General features: G+C 39.7%; 2 protein-coding genes across 3 annotated transcripts; both read right to left on the reverse strand.

The window, feature by feature from the left end:
* Positions 1 to 4,299: 4,299 nt before the first annotated feature.
* Positions 4,300 to 9,077, reverse strand: LOC131939612 (uncharacterized). Its single transcript, XM_059298022.1, has 4 exons — positions 8,982 to 9,077; positions 7,538 to 7,672; positions 6,332 to 6,417; positions 4,300 to 4,627 (listed from the first exon to the last, which is right to left on the reverse strand). Exons 2-4 carry the CDS (start codon positions 7,590 to 7,592, stop codon positions 4,382 to 4,384), a joined length of 387 nt encoding a protein of 128 aa, XP_059154005.1. The 5' UTR covers positions 7,593 to 7,672; positions 8,982 to 9,077; the 3' UTR covers positions 4,300 to 4,381.
* A 3,997-nt stretch (positions 9,078 to 13,074) lies between these two features.
* LOC131939610 (uncharacterized) lies at positions 13,075 to 19,327 on the reverse strand. Of its 2 annotated transcripts, XM_059298021.1 has the most exons (5): positions 19,267 to 19,327; positions 18,298 to 18,446; positions 16,773 to 16,858; positions 13,453 to 13,703; positions 13,075 to 13,414 (listed from the first exon to the last, which is right to left on the reverse strand). In XM_059298021.1, the coding sequence occupies exons 2-4, from the start codon at positions 18,350 to 18,352 to the stop codon at positions 13,455 to 13,457; spliced, it is 390 nt and encodes a 129-aa protein (XP_059154004.1). In that variant the 5' UTR covers positions 18,353 to 18,446; positions 19,267 to 19,327; the 3' UTR covers positions 13,075 to 13,414; positions 13,453 to 13,454. The 2 variants fall into 2 exon arrangements, with proteins under 2 accessions (XP_059154004.1, XP_059154003.1); XM_059298020.1 differs by having other exon boundaries at positions 13,075 to 13,703.
* Between the last annotated feature and the right edge of the window lie 205 nt (positions 19,328 to 19,532).

Below are 19,532 nucleotides of genomic sequence, written 5' to 3' on the forward strand. Positions count from 1 at the left end.
TCAACAGACTGCTGGTATTTCATTCACTAGCAGATATGTTGAGACCCTAGACCCTATCAACAGACTGCTGGTATTTCATTCACTAGCAGATATGTTGAGACCCTAGACCCTATCAACAGACTGCTGGTATTTCATTCACTAGCAGATATGTTGAGACCCTAGACCAGTGGTTCCCAACCTTTTTCGAGTGGCGACCCCCTTTTATAAAAATTAAGTGACCCGCGACCCCCATATAATTAAAAAGCCGAAATTAGTATGGAAATTAATAAGCACTAAAATAACATTTTCTAGTAGACTTTCAATATCAACTACTCTTGATAACTGTTTTAATACCGTGAGTAAAATTGCATACTATTCACTAAACATTCGTGGTTAATTTTTTTTAAAGCATTTTTTTTGTTAACGCCAACCTATGTCATTATCATTATCTTAATTTTGTTTTTAATTGATAAATAATGTTGAAAATCTATTCTCGAAAAGTCAGTCAATTTTACGTTTGGGTATGAATGGTGAATACTACACCAAAATGGAGTGTGCAGTTTTTTATCGTACGCGGAATCATTCTGCAAATCAAAGAATTCATCTTGTAATTAACCGTGAATGCTGGCAACATCGAGGGAAGAAGAGAATGGATAATGCGTCAATGCAGATTCTTTTTTTTTTCAGCTCAAAGAAATAGCGCTGCAGTTCGTTTTCACTTGATTCAAGATGCCCAGAAATTTCTTCTTTCAAAATTTTATTATCTCACAATTAGATTCATCTACCACACTACAGTTTCTCAAATTTACAATATTTCCAAGATTTATTTTTTTCGCCGATTTTGCAGCTTTGATAAAAATGCCCTGAGATAATCATGGAAAGTGATAATATTCGTTCATTTTCCCTGAAGCTTCAGGTTATGCTTATGTTGATGTTCGAACACATCTGCTAGGTTTGATACTCTCTCCAACCACTCTATGTCGTTTTCAGTATGCCAAAAGGTCTTGTTTCCTTTGCATTTCCAAGAACAATTTGATTTCAGATTTCAATTCAAAAACACGATTCACAACAATTCGTTTGATAGCCAGCGCACTGTAGTGTAGAAGAGCAGAACCTCGTGATCTTTATTCAGGTCTTTGTTCAGTTCTTTGAAGGCTCCAGATTTTATGTAATTTACCACTTATACTAGCAATGGAGTCTTGATGGCGATTGGTGAGGGCAGTGGTTAGGGAGCTAAATCTTTTCTGCTTTCTGAAAGCCCGATTTTGACCTAAACATAGATGGTGCACCATCCGTACAAACCCTCACAGCCGTTTTAACCCATTTTAATCATCCAATTTTAAAAAAAACGTATTTATTTTCACCATGCTATCTTCACAAAAGTGCAACTCTTCTTTGCTATCATCTGAAGGAATATAGACAAAGACCAGCAACTGCGAACACGAACTGACGTCTGTTGATTTATCAACTTGAAAAGCAAACAATGGTGAAAGCTTAATTTCAATAAAAATGTGTTATTTAACATCTACGGACATGTAAGAATTAACTTTACCATCTTCAACATGCAGCGTTTGATGAGACTTTCTCCTATTGTGTTTTTTTTTTGCTTGGCATTTTCTGTCGCGACTTCATATGATGCTTGCACTAATGCTGTGTTTCCTTGGTAAAAACTTCCTGTTCGATCTAGTCTCTGGCGTTTGCAACTAGCTTCATACCGACGAAAGAACTCCATATCTTTTTTGGTGTGTTTCAAATGACTCGTCTCAAATGACGTTTTAGTTTTGAAAATTTCATAGATACGTGACTGAGAACAACTTTGTGCAGTGCGCTTTGTTTCTTCTCAATTACATTTCCAGCGATGTTAGTAAAGCCGAATTTCAAAAATTCTTCTAAATATTTATGTTTTGTTTCAAATTAATAAGGTTTAGTATACCAGTTGGCGACCCCCCAGAAAGCCCTTCGCGACCCCCAGGGGGGTCGCGACCCCCAGGTTGGGAACCCGTGCCCTAGACCCTATCAACAGACTGCTGGCAGATATGTTGAGACCCTAAACCCTATCAACAGACTGCTGGTATTTACCTTTACGATTAGCTTCCGGCTCCAGCAGAAGGATCTATTTTTAGATGATGGGAAAATCCCAAGGATTATGTAGAGCCCATTTTGTGTATCCTTAATATTTTAGTACATAAATGAAAAATGGGTTTGTTGTACTAAATATTTTAGCATAGAAATGGGAAATGGGTTAGGTGTACATAAAGGTAGCTTTTATCACTTTATTCAGCATTGTAACGTAAAGTTTATAATTAAGTGTCAACCAACAAGAATTTTTTACTGTTCCTCTTTAGCGTCTCCTTTTGTTATGTCGTGGTCTCGTCTGGTCAGTGTGGTGTAGCTGTGGTCAGTGTGATGTAGCTGTGGTCAGTGTGGTGTAGCTGTGGTCAGTGTGGTGTAGCTGTGGTCAGTGTGGTGTAGCTGTGGTCAGTGTGGTGTAGCTGTGGTCAGTGTGGTGTAGCTGTGGTCAGTGTGATGTAGCTGTGGTCAGTGTGGTGTAGCTGTGGTCAGTGTGGTGTAGCTGTGGTCAGTGTGGTCAGTGTGGTGTAGCTGTGGTCAGTGTGGTCAGTGTGGTGTAGCTGTGGTCAGTGTGGTCAGTGTGATGTAGCTGTGGTCAGTGTGGTGTAGCTGTGGTCAGTGTGGTGTAGCTGTGGTCAGTGTGGTGTAGCTGTGGTAAGTGTGGTGTAGCTGTGGTCAGTGAGATGTAGCTGTGGTCAGTGTGGTGTAGCTGTGGTCAGTGTGATGTAGCTGTGGTCAGTGTGGTCAGTGTGATGTAGCTGTGGTCAGTGTAATGTAGCTGTAGTCAGTGTGGTGTAGCTGTGGTCAGTGTGATGTAGCTGTGGTCAGTGTGGTCAGTATGGTCAGTGTGGTGTAGCTGTGGTCAGTGTGTTGTAGCTGTGGTTAGTTTGGTCAGTGTGATGTAGCTGTGGTCAGTGTGGTGTAGCTGTGGTCAGTGTGTTGTAGCTGTGGTTAGTCTGGTCAGTGTGGTGTAGCTGTGGTCATTGTGGTCAGTGTGATGTAGCTGTGGTCAGTGTGGTGTAGCTGTGGTCAGTGTGATGTAGCTGTGGTCAGTGTGGTCAGTATGGTCAGTGTGGTGTAGCTGTGGTCAGTGTGTTGTAGCTGTGGTTAGTGTGGTCAGTGTGATGTAGCTGTGGTCAGTGTGGTGTAGCTGTGGTCAGTATGGTGTAGCTGTGGTCAGTGTGTTGTAGCTGTGGTTAGTCTGGTCAGTGTGATGTAGCTGTGGTCAGTGTGGTGTAGCTGTGGTTAGTGTGGTGTAGCTATGGTCAGTGTGGTGTAGATGTGGTCAGTATGGTGTAGCTGTGGTCAGTGTGTTGTAGCTGTGGTTAGTCTGGTCAGTGTGATGTAGCTGTGGTCAGTGTGGTGTAGCTGTGGTTAGTGAGGTGTAGCTGTGGTCAGTGTCGTGTAGATGTGGTCAGTGTGTTCAGTGTGCTATAGCTGTGGTCAGTGTGGTGTAGCTGTGGTCAGTGTGGTCAGTGAGGTGTAGCTGTGGTCAGTGTGGTGTAGCTGTGGTCAGTGTGGTGTAGATGTGGTCAGTGTGGTATAGCTGTGGTCAGTGTGGTCAGTGTGCTATAGCTGTGGTCAGTGTGGTGTAGCTGTGGTCAGTGTGGTCAGTGAGGTGTAGCTATGGTCAGTGTGGTGTAGCTGTGGTCAGTGTGGTGTAGATGTGGTCAGTGTGGTATAGCTGTGGTCAGTGTGGTATAGCTGTGGTCAGTGTGGTATAGCTGTGGTCAGTTTTGTGTAGCTGGGTCTGGTTATGTTAGCTTTCCCTTTTTTTTCTGGTTTTGACTACAAACGTCTTTAAATTCTTTCACAAAGTCCCAATACACTGCTTGCATAGATCTGTAAGGGACCATAAGGTTTCGGTTCTCATTAAAAAAAAACAGAGGGTTGAAAGAAAGATGAGAACACTAATCACAAACCCAACGAGTTGGTTTAGAAAGCGGCTCCAGAGCTGCTTGACTGCAAGTGACCTTACATGATCTACTGCACAGGAAATATTCAACAGATGCAAATGTGGGTACATCTCAACCAAATAACAGCTGATACTTACAGCTGCCATAACACCAAAGTTAATAAAATCAGGAGTGAGACTTTACATGACACATTACACAAACATCCAGATTCCTTCATGAGGGTGTTATCATCAGCATTCCAATTCACTCAACCAAATCATGTACCACATTAAACAATCGAGCTAACCAATCAATCTTAATTAAAGTTTCTCTTTATTAAGTCCAAAAGTAAAACAAATTAAAAGAATAAATTATGCATACTAGTTGACCACTGGCCATTTCATATAGAGCTAAAGATACGATGCTTCCTGACGGGTTTAGCGGACTAGTTCGTTGACCTTATCTTGGGGCACGACATAGGTGTAGTAGAGGGTGCTCAAACTTGGGAGCACATGGTCCCCCAGACGGAGACGATAGGAGCGGACATCCTTGCTTAAGTCCTGCGTTCTGACCAGGTCCTGCAAGCAGTTGCAGAAAGGAATGATATCCGCTCCTTTGACAAACTCACAAGGTCTCTCTGGACAGTCCTCGTCTCGGGTTGGGTACCGCTGTAAGGCACACAGCTTCAAGAGAAAAAATATTGCAATACAGTAGACACACGTACCGCAGACGTACGGGGACAGGACATTACCCCCCCCCCCCAATCTTACCCTGTAGCCGAGCATTTACCCCCTCTCAATTACCCGCCCCTCCTAGTCTAATTCCACACCCCTCTCCATAGCGACACGACACATCCCACTACAACACATAGCATAAACTGACCCCACTAACACCACGATTCACACCCAATCACTCATCCCTCACCATACACGATTCATCAAACACCAAATAACACACATACAAAATACAACACACGGAGTTGATCGAAGCCCACACCACCACACTCCACATCTTAACGCACACCACCTCACACAGCACGACACTATGAACGACACTCCACACAACCCCAGTCCACACGTCACCACACTCTCTGAACCCCACCCAACAACCTGAACCCCAACATCTCACACCCCACCCATCAAAACACTACATCCTACAACATACATTAGAATCTAACATCTACAAACCACACCTCACATTGGCCAACCCACACCTCACATTGGCCAACCCACACCTCACTACCTCACATTGGCCAACCCACACCTCACTACCTCACATTGGCCAACCCACACCTCACATTGGCCAACCCACACCTCACTACCTCACATTGGCCAACCCACACCTCACTGCCTCACATTGGCCAACCCACACCTCACATTGGCCAACCCACACCTCACATTGGCCAACCTACGCCTCACTACCTCACATTGGCCAACCGACACCTCACTACCTCACATTGGCCAACCCACACCTCACATTGGCCAACCCACACATCACTGTTTCACACTTACCTACCCACACCTCACATTGGCCAACCCACACCTCACATTGGCCAACCCACACCTCACTGCCTCACATTGGCCAACCCACACCTCACATTGGCCAACCCACACCTCACATTGGCCAACCTACGCCTCACTACCTCACATTGGCCAACCAACACCTCACTGTCCCACACTGGCCAACCCGCACATCACTGTTTCACACTTACCAACCCACACCTCACCCTACTAATCACATTATTCACACCCTATCACTTATCCCACACCATTTCAAATACACCACAGCATATTCCACTACAAACAGGATTTTTTGAAAAACATGTAAGTGGGGATCACAGTACTAAATATCATAACATAATAGCTAAACATAATAGGAAATGAGGTAGAAAAAATAAAGGTAAATCAAAATAAGTATAAACTTAAATAGCAATATTTAGAGTGAGTTGTTTCCCTTAAAATTACCACCCCAACAATAAAAACGAATATTTTCAAGTAAATAACTTTATTTTTCACTCTATGTTTAACATTTTTTTTCTACCATTAGCAGCCATAACATAATTTTAATATGTTTTAAGAATGTGCATGTATTTAATATCTTTTAAGAATGTGTATGTATTTATATGTTTTTTAATGTTCTTTTGTTAAAAAAAAACAGCAGTACAAAATATATCCCAATCTTTTACTTGGCATTTATATGAACCTATCCTACTTGTACGTGCTATAAGTACCATGTTAGCATCATGTTGGTAAATTGTATTGTACACGTTAAAATAGTTCAGTTGTACGGTTAACTGTTTTAACGTTGTCAAGTAAACTATTTTAACGTTGCCAAGTAAACATTTTAACGTCGCACGGGTAACTATAAATTTGTAACGTTGTACTTACGACATCCCAGGACGTAGTGCGGTTGCAGTTGACAACCTGAGATTTACAGGTGTCAACAAACATCCCCAAACAAACGCCGGCCGCCACTGTAATAAAGATGATGCTGTTATCGGTCTACACACGTAGCCACTGTAGTTCAATGATAAACCATAAACAATGCTAGTACTAAAGTATATAATGATGTGCTTTTATTATCTACATTTTAAATCCAATATTTTTGGGGAAACTGCTAAAATGGTGTTTTTCTAGATGAAATATTGAATATATTAGAAGTTACAAATAAGCTAGTTGGTTTAGGTACCAGTAAAAAGATACGACAGACCAACAAACAGTTTGATTTACTAGTTAGACTTACGTGAGCCATACGACAGACCAACAAACAGTTTGATTGACTAGTTAGACTTACGTTGGACATACGACAGACCAACAAACAGTTTGATGGACTAGTTAGACTTATGTGGGACATACGACAGACCAACAACCAGTTTGATGGACTAGTTAGACTTACGTGGGACATACGACAGACCAACAACCAGTTTGATGGACTAGTTAGACTTACGTTGGACATACGACAGACCAACAAACAGTTTGATGGACTAGACTTACGTGGGACATACGACAGACCAAAAAACAATTTGATGGACTAGTTAGACTTACGTGGCACATACGACAGACCAACAACCAGTTTGATGGACTAGTTAGACTTACGTGGCACATACGACAGACCAACAACCAGTTTGATGGACTAGTTAGACTTACGTGGCACATACGACAGACCAACAACCAGTTTGATGGACTAGTTAGACTTACGTGGCACATACGACAGACCAACAACCAGTTTGATGGACTAGTTAGACTTACGTGGGACATACGACAGACCAACAACCAGTTTGATGGACTAGACTTACGTGGCACATACGACAGACCCACAACCACTTTGATGGACTAGTTAGACTTACGTGGCACATACGACAGACCAACAACCAGTTTGATGGACTAGTTAGACTTACGTTGGACATACGACAGACCAACAAACAGTTTGATGGACTAGACTTACGTGGGACATACGACAGACCAAAAAACAATTTGATGGACTAGTTAGACTTACGTGGCACATACGACAGACCAACAACCAGTTTGATGGACTAGTTAGACTTACGTGGCACATACGACAGACCAACAACCAGTTTGATGGACTAGACTTACGTTGGACAAACGACAGACCAACAACCAGTATCAGGAACACAAACGTTTGATTCATGTCGACTCCAGCCAGTAGAAGTTTCTGGCATCAAAGGGAGACAAATCCAACGCTCAACAACTGTCTTCCTTGGGCAGGACCTGGTAGAAGTTAAATATCGATCTAAGTTGGGACCTATCATAAGTTGAACATTGATCTTAGTTGGGACCTATCATAAGTTAAATATTGCTCTTAGTTGGGACCTTTCATAAATTAAATATCGATCTAAGTTGAACCTATCATAAGTTAAATATCGATCTAAGTTGGACATTTCATAAGTTAAATATCGATCTAAGTTGGGACCTATCATAAGTTAAATATTGATCTTAGTAGGGACCTATCATAAGTTAAATATTGCTCTTAGTTGGGACCTTTCATAAGTTAAATATCGATCTAAGTTGAACCTATCATAAGTTAAATATCGATCTAAGTTGGGACCTATCATAAGTTAAATGTCGATCTAAGTTGGGACCTATCATAAGTTAAATATTGATCTAAGTTGGGATCTATTATAAGTTTAATATTGATCTTAGTTGTGACTATCATAAGTTTAATATTGATCTAAGTTGGGACCTATCATAAGTTTAATATCTATCTAAGTGGACCTTTCATAAGCTAAATATCGATCTTAGTTGGACCTTTCATAAGCTAAATATCGATCTAAGTTGGACCTTTCATAAGTTAAATATCGATCTAAATTAGACCTTTCATAAGTTAAATAGTGATCTTAGTTGGGACCTATCATAAGTTAAATATTGATCTAAGTTGGGACCTATCATAAGTTTAATATTGATCTTAGTTGTGACTATCATAAGTTTAATATCTATCTAAGTGGACCTAGTTGAAGAAAAATATCGATATGAATATAAACATGAGGCGACAAATAATTTCTAAGAAGCCATCCGCTGTTACCTTCTGTAAAAATTAAAACAACACTACACAGAAATGTCGGGCATATAACCCTTTTGTTACAAAACTCAAAACTGCGATGTGTTAAAAGTTACGTTCAAAGCGTCAATCATCCTTGGTTTATCGAACTGGATTTTACCTTTAAACCAACTTTTAAAAATTTAAAACAAAATGTAGACTTATCCTCTAAAAAAACCGGTCTACATCATTAAATTTCTCAATACTTTAAACTATTTAAAGCTTTAAGTTTACTAATATTAAAATGTAAAACATTGGTTTAGGCTATTATAGATAAAAAAGAAAAAAAATATTTTTTTCGTAGTCAGCTAAAATATGGGATCTCTCGTCAAAAGACAACTGCAGAAATCAAACAATAGTCTTTACAGAGATCCTTGGCGTTTGTCTTTATTCTTTAACTAGTAGATCTATATTTTCTAGATCTAATCTAGAATAATGTATTTCAAACTAATTGCAATTAAGCTCTCCACTTAGATTACTGACCTGGATGTTAATGTGCTAGATATCGACACCATCTAATAACAGATGTAAGCTAAAAGGCCTAGTCTTATACGAAGGCTGTTTCTTGATTGTTCGCAGAAAGACCAACTTCCGTTTTGCACAGCTATAAATTACTATAAATCTCATTTGGTGCGCAAAGGACAGCTATGTGTGAGTGTGTACATCTTGTTGCTGCCGTCATTGTTTTTGAGATGGGATAAAATTGTGTTTTTGTTTATATTAACTTTATTAGTAGATTAATACGTTAAAATAGTTTGATTAAGTTAAAGCTCAAATATTGGACATAAAAGTTTCAAGTAAAACAATAATTCGCAATGGAGAATAACTGTGCTTATAGAAATAGATGCTACATTGTTTTTACACAAATATTCTTTTCCTTAAGCCATGGGCATTATAGCCGTATTAATTCTGAAATTAAAACGTAACTAACTTTATAATCAGGCCAACTAATGTGATGTTTTCTCCCGTAGATTTATGGCCGTAATGTTAGTCAGGTACCCATCACTTGCGTAGATTTATGGCTATTATGTTAGTTAGTTAGGTCCCCATCAGTTGGGTAGATTTATGGCCGTAGTTTAAGGTCCCCATCAGTTGGGTAGATTTATGGCCGTAATGTTAGTTAGGTCCCCATCAGTTGGGTAGATTTATGGCCGTAATGTTAGTCAGGTCCCCATCAGTTGGATAGATTTATGGCCGTAATGTTAGTTAAGTCCCCATCAGTTGGATAGATTTATGGCCGTAATGTTAGTCAGGTACCCATCACTTGCGTAGATTTATGGCCGTAATGTTAGTTAGGTCACCATCAGTTGGGTAGATTTATGGCCGTAATGTTAGTTAGGTCCCCATCAGTTGGGTAGATTTATGGCCGTAATGTTAGTTAGGTCCCCATCAGTTGGGTAGATTTATGGCCGTAGTTTAAGGTCCCCATCAGTTGGGTAGATTTATGGCCGTAATGTTAGTTAGGTCACCATCAGTTGGATAGGTTTATGGCCGTAATGATAGTCAGGTCCCTATCAGTTGGGTAGATTTATGGCCGTAATGTTAGTAAGGTACCCATCACTTGCGTAGATTTATGGCCGTTATGTTAGTTAGTTAGGTCCCCATCAGTTGGATAGATTTATGGCCGTAATGTTAGTCAGGTCCCCATCAGTTGGGTAGATTTATGGCCGTAGTTTAAGGTCCCCATCAGTTGGGTAGATTTATGGCCGTAATGTTAGTTAGGTCCCCATCAGAGTTGGGTAGATTTATGGCCGTAATGTTAGTTAGGTCCCCATCAGAGTTGGGTAGATTTATGGCCGTAATGTTAGTCAGGTCCCCATCAGCTGGGAAAGATTTATGGCCGTAATCAGAGGCGTATCCAGGTTTTCGTTGTAGGGGGAGCGAAAAGAGCAAAAAAAGGCGCCGAAGTTTTAACACGCTCTATATACGTGTATTATATATATATATATATATATATATATATATATATATATATATATATATAATTACTAGCTGTACGTCATTACTTCGCTATGATGTAAAATAAATTGAAAGTAGCACTCTGAAGAAATAAGAAAAAACACACAATGTAGGCCGACAAAACAAAAAATGTATCAATCTAAACACACACAAAAATATACACACACTACAACCAAAAACTATGAACGTAACACCATCTGTTTTGTAATACTTGTAAAAAAAAATTCTTACATAATAATTCCTGGGAAATTATTTAAGACAAGTGAAATAGGGGAAATAATCACTCTCTTAATTTAAATATGTACACATCTACACATTTAATTATAAATGTCAAAACAAATAAATAATTACTTTAGAATATAATGAAATTGATTAACACTATTCGTGTTTACAACATGCTTTTGTCTATAATCAGAATTTAATATATCGTCATCATAAATGCTAAAGTATTACAGCGTAATGAAAGTTTTTAAAATCAGAGTTGGTATGAAAAAAAAGAAGAAAAATAATATCGGTCTTTTAGTTCAGATCATATTTTTAATTAACTACTGCTTCTTTGGGTTCTTTAAAGATCGTTTTTTAACATAGTGATAGGTATGGGTTAGATCACTGTATTGATCACACACCTTTTTACTGGTAATTGCAAAAACAATATTCACAGAGTTTTACGTTTAAAAAGCTAATTTTCTGGCGGCATGGTACTTTGGTACACTATTACGCGTTTTTTCTACATGTACTTAACAGATCAGTTCGGGGTTTTTTACAGAGGGGTCCATGGAGGAGGGGGTTTGTAACTGTTTCATATAATTTGTAATCGTAATCAATATCGCCCAAACTGTAAGAATACTAATATTTTACTAATATTTCATCGTGATGACATTGTTGACCTTGTCGAAATTTCCCCACCACTACGCAGTTTGCTCATAAGTAAATTTAAATAGAGATGCCACATCAGTTGTATTTGTTTCTGTTATTGTAATTTTTAAAAAAATTAATCACACGATTCAAACTGTATATATAAAGTAATTATGTGTGAAGTTTTATGTATAACATTTTCTAATTCAATTATTCGTAAGCAAATACATTATACAGTTGCTTTAAACTTAACACCCCTCTTGCCAAGTGGTACTACCCGTAGAGGTTTTTTAAACATTGCAATGCATCGTAATGGTTATTTTTAGAATGGCAAACTGGTGCTGCTGATTATCGTAGACACTACTAGATTAGTACAATAATGCTTAATTGCTGCATGAAAAGAAATCTTGTGATTTACAAAGATGTGCCGACCAAAAATATTTTTTTAACAAATATCATTGTTTAAAACTTTGAGTTTAAAAAATTTCCAAAAGGCGCCACTTTGCTGAAAATGGCCAGAGGGGGAGCGGCCGCTCCCCCTGCTCCCCCCCCTGCGTACGCTACTGGCCATAATGTTAGTCAGGTACCCATCAGTTGGATAGATTTATGGCCGTAGTTTAAGGTCCCCATCCGTTGGGTAGATTTATGGCCGTAATGTTAGTGAGGTCCCCATCAGTTGGATAGATTTATGGCCGTAATGTTAGTTAAGTCCCCATCAGTTGGGTAGATTTATGGCCGTAATGTTAGTTAAGTCCCCATCAGTTGGGTAGATTTATGGCCGTAGTTTAAGGTCCCCATCAGTTGGGTAGATTTATGGCCGTAATGTTAGTAAGGTCCCCATCAGTTGGGTAGATTTATTGCCGTAATGTTAGTCAGGTCCCCATCAGTTGGGTAGATTTATGGCCGTAATGTTAGTAAGGTCCCCATCAGTTGGGTAGATTTATTGCCGTAATGTTAGTCAGGTCCCCATCAGTTGGGTAGATTTATTGCCGTAATGTTAGTCAGGTCCCCATCAGTTGGGTAGATTTATGGCCTTAGTTTAAGGTCCCCATCAGTTGGGTAGATTTATGGCCGTAATGTTAGTAAGGTCCCCATCAGTTGGGTAGATTTATGGCCGTAATGTTAGTCAGGTCCCCATCAGTTGGGTAGATTTATGGCCGTAATGTTAGTAAGGTCCCCATCAGTTGGGTAGATTAAATGACGACTAATAGACTTGAGCAAATCCCCCGAACTCCAAACTTCTGGGTAGGCAGTCGTAAGCTCTACCACCTTGCCCTTTGTTTGTTTGTTGACTTTACTCATTCATTTTTTGTGTGTGTTGTTTTGTATTGTGTTTGTGTGCGTTGTGTTTGTTGATTTTATTTATTCTCCAGTTTACAATTCATTAGCTAATTATTTCTTCTACAGTGATAATTTTGTTAAGATATTGCTGGTAAAACATGTAGTTTGGGTAAATAACATCAGGCATAACTTCTGAGTAACTATAATTTAATGAGTTATCAATAATATTTTGAAATATATATAATATACAGCAATGAAAAGGGAAATAACCATCTAGCAACAAGACTCAGGTGAGAATATCAAGACAGTTGTGGATCTTTAAGCAGAGGAAGGCATTATCTGAAAGGATAAACTTGGATATAAGAGATTTTTAACATCTATGTATATGTGTTAACTGTTTGTATAAGCAATTCAATTTTAATTATCAATCCGCTATGGATGTCAACACATTTTCATTCTATATTATACTTATACCATCAATATAATACGCACATTTCTATTGGCTACTTAATTCATCACATCAATAACACATCAAGATGTCTCACTTCTGACGTCATAGGTCTACATTCTCACCAGGATCGATACTTGATAACTCGACTATTTTGTTCAAACTATACGATACTTTATTATGTGACCAGCATCGATACATAATAACTCGACTATAATGTTACAACAATACGAAAATTTGTTATGTGCAGAAACCCAACTGTAGAATAAAAATATTGCAGGTTGAACGCTTGCTGCTCCTTTGCTTCGTTTGTTGGCAGTTGTCTCCCGGTAAGGTTTAGTGTACAGCCATCTTGGACTGATGTGTCGGGTAGGTTTAGCGAACAACCTGCTTGACCTGCTCTGCCGGTAGGTTTAGCGAACAACCTGCTTGACATCCTCTGCTGACACAGAGTAGAGGTAGTAGATGCTGTTTGGGACGTGTGGGAACACTGCCTCTGCCAAGCGCACACGGTATGAGTACTCAGCGCCAGCCAGGTCCCTGGTCCTGATCAGGTCGCTCAAGCAGTGGCAGTAGGACAGGACGTGGTCACCAATGGAGTACAGACAGGGGTCAGTGGAGCAGGCACTGTCGTAGGTCGGGTACTTGTACAAAGTACACATCTGGGGACAACACAAGGTCGGGTACTTGTACAAAGTACACAGCTGGGGACAACACAAGGTCGGGTACTTGTACACCGTACACAGCTGGGGACAACACAAGGTCGGGTACTTGTACACATTACACAGCTGTGGACAACACAAGGTAGGGTACTTGTACACCGTACACAGCTGGGGACAACACAAGGTCGGGTACTTGTACACAGTACACAGCTGGGGACAACACAAGGTCGGGTACTTGTACAAAGTACACATCTGGGGACAACACAAGGTCGGGTACTTGTAGACAGTACACAGCTGGGGACAACACAAGGTCGGGTACTTGTACACAGTACACAGCTGGGGACAACACAAGGTCGGGTACTTGTACACATTACACAGCTGGGGACAACACAAAGTCGGGTACTTGTACAAAGTACACAGCTGGGGACAACACAAGGTCGGGTACTTGTACAAAGTACACAGCTGGGGACAACACAAGGTCGGGTACTTGTACGCAGTACACAGCTGGAGACAACACAAGGTCGGGTACTTGTACGCAGTACACAGCTGGAGACAACACAAGGTCGGGTACTTGTACGCAGTACACAGCTGGGGACAACACAAGGTCGGGTACTTGTACAAAGTACACAGCTGGGGACAACACAAGGTCGGGTACTTGTACGCAGTACACAGCTGGGGACAACACAAGGTCGGGTACTTGTACACAGCTGGGGACAACACAAGGTCGGGTACTTGTACACAGTACACAGCTGGGGACAACACAAGGTCGGGTACTTGTACACAGTACACAGCTGGGGACAACACAAGGTCGGGTACTTGTACAAAGTACACAGCTGGGGACAACACAAGGTCGGGTACTTGTACACAGTACACAGCTGGGGACAACATAAGGTCGGGTACTTGTAGACAGCTGGGGACAACACAAGGTCGGGTACTTGTACGCAGTACACAGCTGGGGACAACACAAGGTCGGGTACTTGTACGCAGTACACAGCTGGGAACAACACAAGGTCGGGTACTTGTACGCAGTACACAGCTGGGGACAACACAAGGTCGGGTACTTGTACGCAGTACACAGCTGGGGACAACACAAGGTCGGGTACTTGTACACAGCTGGGGACAACACAAGGTCAGGTACTTGTACACAGTACACAGCTGGGGACAACATAAGGTCGGGTACTTGTAGACAGCTTGGGACAGCACAAGGTCGGGTACTTGTACAAAGTACACAGCTGGAGACAACACAAGGTCGGGTACTTGTACGCAGTACACAGCTGGGGACAACACAAGGTCGGGTACTTGTACGCAGTACACAGCTGGGGACAACACAAGGTCGGGTACTTGTACACAGTACACAGCTGGGGACAACACAAGGTCGGGTACTTGTACGCAGTACACAGCTGGGGACAACACAAGGTCGGGTACTTGTACACAGTACACAGCTGGGGACAACACTAGGTCGGGTACTTGTACACAGTACACAGCTGGGGACAACATAAGGTCGGGTACTTGTAGACAGCTGGGGACAACACAAGGTCGGGTACTTGTACACAGCTGGGGACAACACAAGGTCGGGTACTTGTACACAGCTGGGGACAACACAAGGTCGGGTACTTGTAGACAGCTGGGGACAACACAAGGTCGGGTACTTGTACACAGTACACAGCTGGGGACAACACTAGGTCGGGTACTTGTACACAGTACACAGCTGGGGACAACACTAGGTCGGGTACTTGTACACAGTACACAGCTGGGGACAACACAAAGTCGGGTACTTGTACACAGTACACAGCTGGGGACAACACAAGGTCGGATACTTGTACACATTACACAGCTGGGGACAACGCATTACTGAACTACATGGGTTGTCTCGCCGGACTGACACTGTACAGTGAAACATAGACCGCACTGACATATCTATACATATATTTTCATTATGTATATAAATATGTCTTTCTCTCTCTTCATATATATACATATATATTTATATGTATGTATGTATATATATATGTCTTTCTCTCTCTTCATATATATACATATATATTTATATGTATGTATGTATATATATATATATATATATATATATATATATATATATATATATATATATATATATATATATATAAATATATATATATATATATATATATATATATATATATATATATATATATATATATACATATACGCGTATGCGCGTATGCATATGCATATGCATATGTATACGTATACGTATACGTATACGTATACGTATACGTATACGTATACGTATACGTATACGTATACGTATACGTATACGTATACGTATACGTATACGTATACGTATACGTATACGTATACGTATACGTATACGTATACGTATACGTATAGGTATACGTATACGTATACGTAAACGTTTATGTATATGTATATGTATATGTATACGTATACGTGTATGTGTACGTGTACGTGTACGTGTACGTATACGTATACGTATACGTATACGTATACGTATACGTATACGTATACGTATACGTATACGTATACGTATACGTATACGTATACGTATACGTATACGTATATGTATATGTATATGTATATGTATATGTATATGTATATGTAGTATATGTATATGTATATGTATATGTATATGTATATGTATATGTATATGTATATGTATATGTATATGTATATGTATATGTATATGTATATGTATATGTATATGTATATGTATATGTATATGTATATGTATATGTATATGTATATGTATATGTATATGTATATGTATATGTATATGTATATGTATATGTATATGTATATGTATATGTATCTGTATCTGTATCTGTATATGTATATGTATATGTATATGTATATGTATATGTATATGTATATGTATATGTATATGTATATGTATATGTATATGTATATGTATATGTATATGTATATGTATATGTATATGTATATGTATATGTATATGTATATGTATAGACACATATATAAAACCACCGACGCTCATAGTCCAATTTTGCAATCAACTATATGGTGTTAGTTGTTTCAGACGGTGGGAGAATGAAACTAGACAATACTTACGGCAGACCAGGAGGAGTTTTTAGTACAATCATCGACGTGTGTTTTACATATGTCCACAAACCCTCCAATGCAAACTCCGGAGGTAACTGCAACAAACAGAGTAGGTGTTCTCAGTGGAAGAACGGGGAGTAGTCTAGACAAAACATGGGGTCAGTATAAGATTAGTCTAGACAAAACATGGGGTCAGTAGAAGATTAGTCTAGACAAAACATGGGGTCAGTAAAAGATTAGTCTAGACAAAACATGGGGTCATTGGAAGATTAGTCTAGACAAAACATGAGGTCATTGGAAGATTAGTCTAGACAAAACATTAGATTAGTGAACTACAAACGTAGTCTAGACAAAACATTAGATCAGTGAACTACATGTGTAGTCTAGACAAAACATGGGGTCATTGGAAGATTAGTCTAGACAAAACATTAGATCAGTGAACTACAAACGTAGTCTAGACAAAACAGTTGAACTACAAAATTAGTACAGTTTCCGGTCCTGTTTGATTTCCGGTTTTTCTCTCCTTCGAGCCTCATCTGCTCGAGCAGATCAACAATAGTGTCCTGGTTTATTCTATAAGACGACTTGCTACACCTGACCCTCAACACAATACACACACACACACACAAACACAAAGCTAACCACCGCAACCATCACCACAACAACCCGAACACACACACACACCACACACAGCTAACCACCGCAACCATCACCACAACACCCCGAACACACACGCACACATATACACACACAGCTAACCACCGCAACCATCACCACAACATCCCTTGTACACACACACACACACACACAGAAACACACACACACAGCTAACCACCGCAACCATCACCACAACATTCCGAGCACACACACACACAGCTAACCACCGCAACTATCACCACAACACCCCGAACACACACGCACACAGATACACACACAGCTAACCAACGCAACCATCACCACAACATCCCTTGTACACACACACACACACACACACACACAGAAACACACACACACAGCTAACCACCGCAACCATCACCACAACATCCCGAGCACACACACACACACACACACAACTAACCACCACAACCATCACCACAAAACCCATTGTACTCACACAGCCAAAGACCGCTCCACCTTCTCTTCTGACAGCAAGACCCCCACCCCACCCTCCCATCCCATAACACCCGCTCCACAACGGCCACATCAATACCACTCCACCCCTGAAACGACTTCCGTGCATCTACTTCATTACCCACACTTTTAATCAAAACCCCATTTATATGTCAGCTCTTATATATGATGATGAACACCACACACAAAACAGTTCAGGCAAACACACTCTTTAATAGATCAACAATGTACCTACATGAGAAGCAGGCCAGTCCACAAACACACTCTTTAGTGTATCAACAATGTACCTACATGACAAGCAGGCCAGTCCACAAACACACTCTTTAGTGTATCAACAATGTACCTACATATGACACAGGCCGTTCCACAAACACACTCTTTAGTGTATCAACATTGTACCTACATGAGAGGCAGGCCAGTCCAACAAGAAATGTGATCAAGACAAGCTCTTGTTTCATGTTGTATTCAACCTGTTTAAAACCAAAGTCTTTTGTTCAGGGGAGATAATCCTTAGTTAACTCACACACTCGTCGCTGTAAAACTGTAGTCTACCTACACGAAATAAATCATCAGGTAAAACTATAGAAAACCTACACGAAATAAATCATCAGGTAAAACTATAGACGAAATAAATCATCAGGTAAAACTATAGAAAACCTACACGAAATAAATCATCAGGTAAAACTATAGACGAAATAAATCATCAGGTAAAACTATAGAAAACCTACACGAAATAAATCATCAGGTAAAACTATAGAAAACCTACACGAAATAAACCAGTATGTAAAATTGTAGCCTACGTACACGAAATAAATCAGTATGTAAAACAGTGGTAAGGAACGACAACAGTCATTACATGATCGTCATGGCAGTAATATCTTTCCACAAGTGTCCTTAAACCTGTTTAGCATTATTTTCGGCAGTAATGAATCTTGTATTTGACTCGCCTATAAATGACTTGCATTAGTCAGTGACATAACAAGGACATCACATAACAATGAAATTTTTTACAATTTTTCTAAAAGATTTGTAATTCAGGTGTAAGCAGTTTTTAGTTAAACTAATAGCAAGAGTTGCAGCACAGAATACAAGGAAATGACCTGGCTCAGTGCCTAGATCTTCCTTATGTAGTATAGGCCAGATAAATTTGCATTGATGTTGGCCACACACAACCACATCAAAACGTTCTTTAACCTAATGGTTATGTTTTTTTTTTTTTTTAATCTTTTTTCCTTTAATTAGAAACCGTCTTACGGTGGTTATATTAATTACTAATACAAGAATTCTGCTTCGGCAGATTAGGAAGAACGTTACCAACCTGATTATGGTGGGTTTAAAGAATTATGTTTCAGTAGATTAGGAAGAACGTTACCTGATTATGATTGGATTCAAGAATTCTGCACCCTACAGAAGATGACTACTGTTTGGATGAAAACAAAACATTGACTTCCGTTTAAAGCACAGACCTAAACCACGCTTGACGTGCAAAGTTTTAAGTGTGAACATGTTTTAAAAAGTGGGAATAAAAACTTAGCAAAACATACTATTAAAAGCACAATATATCGAAGAAAATTAATTTTTTTATTGCACTACTACTTTATATACAATATAAGAATAGTGTGGTTTGCTTATACAATT

Source organism: Physella acuta, unplaced genomic scaffold (genome assembly GCF_028476545.2).
Source record: "Physella acuta isolate Inbredline_101_S28 unplaced genomic scaffold, ASM2847654v3 ptg000284l, whole genome shotgun sequence".
NCBI lineage: Eukaryota > Metazoa > Mollusca > Gastropoda > Physidae > Physella > Physella acuta.

Bases quoted from the DNA above. Each gene is read 5' to 3' on its own strand.
- LOC131939612 (XM_059298022.1), bottom strand. From the start codon at position 7,592: ATGAATCAAACGTTTGTGTTCCTGATACTGGTTGTTGGTCTGTCGTTT. The intron at 6,418-7,537 runs GTAAGTCTAGTC...TCTTTATTACAG, and splicing joins TGGTCTGTCGTTTGTCCAAC to TGGCGGCCGGCGTTTGTTTG. The intron at 4,628-6,331 runs GTAAGTACAACG...TTTCTCTTGAAG, and splicing joins GCACTACGTCCTGGGATGTC to CTGTGTGCCTTACAGCGGTA.
- LOC131939610 (XM_059298021.1), bottom strand. From the start codon at position 18,352: ATGAAACAAGAGCTTGTCTTGATCACATTTCTTGTTGGACTGGCCTGC. The intron at 16,859-18,297 runs GTAGGTACAATG...TGTTTGTTGCAG, and splicing joins TGGACTGGCCTGCCTCTCAT to TTACCTCCGGAGTTTGCATT. The intron at 13,704-16,772 runs GTAAGTATTGTC...TGTTGTCCCCAG, and splicing joins AAAACTCCTCCTGGTCTGCC to ATGTGTACTTTGTACAAGTA.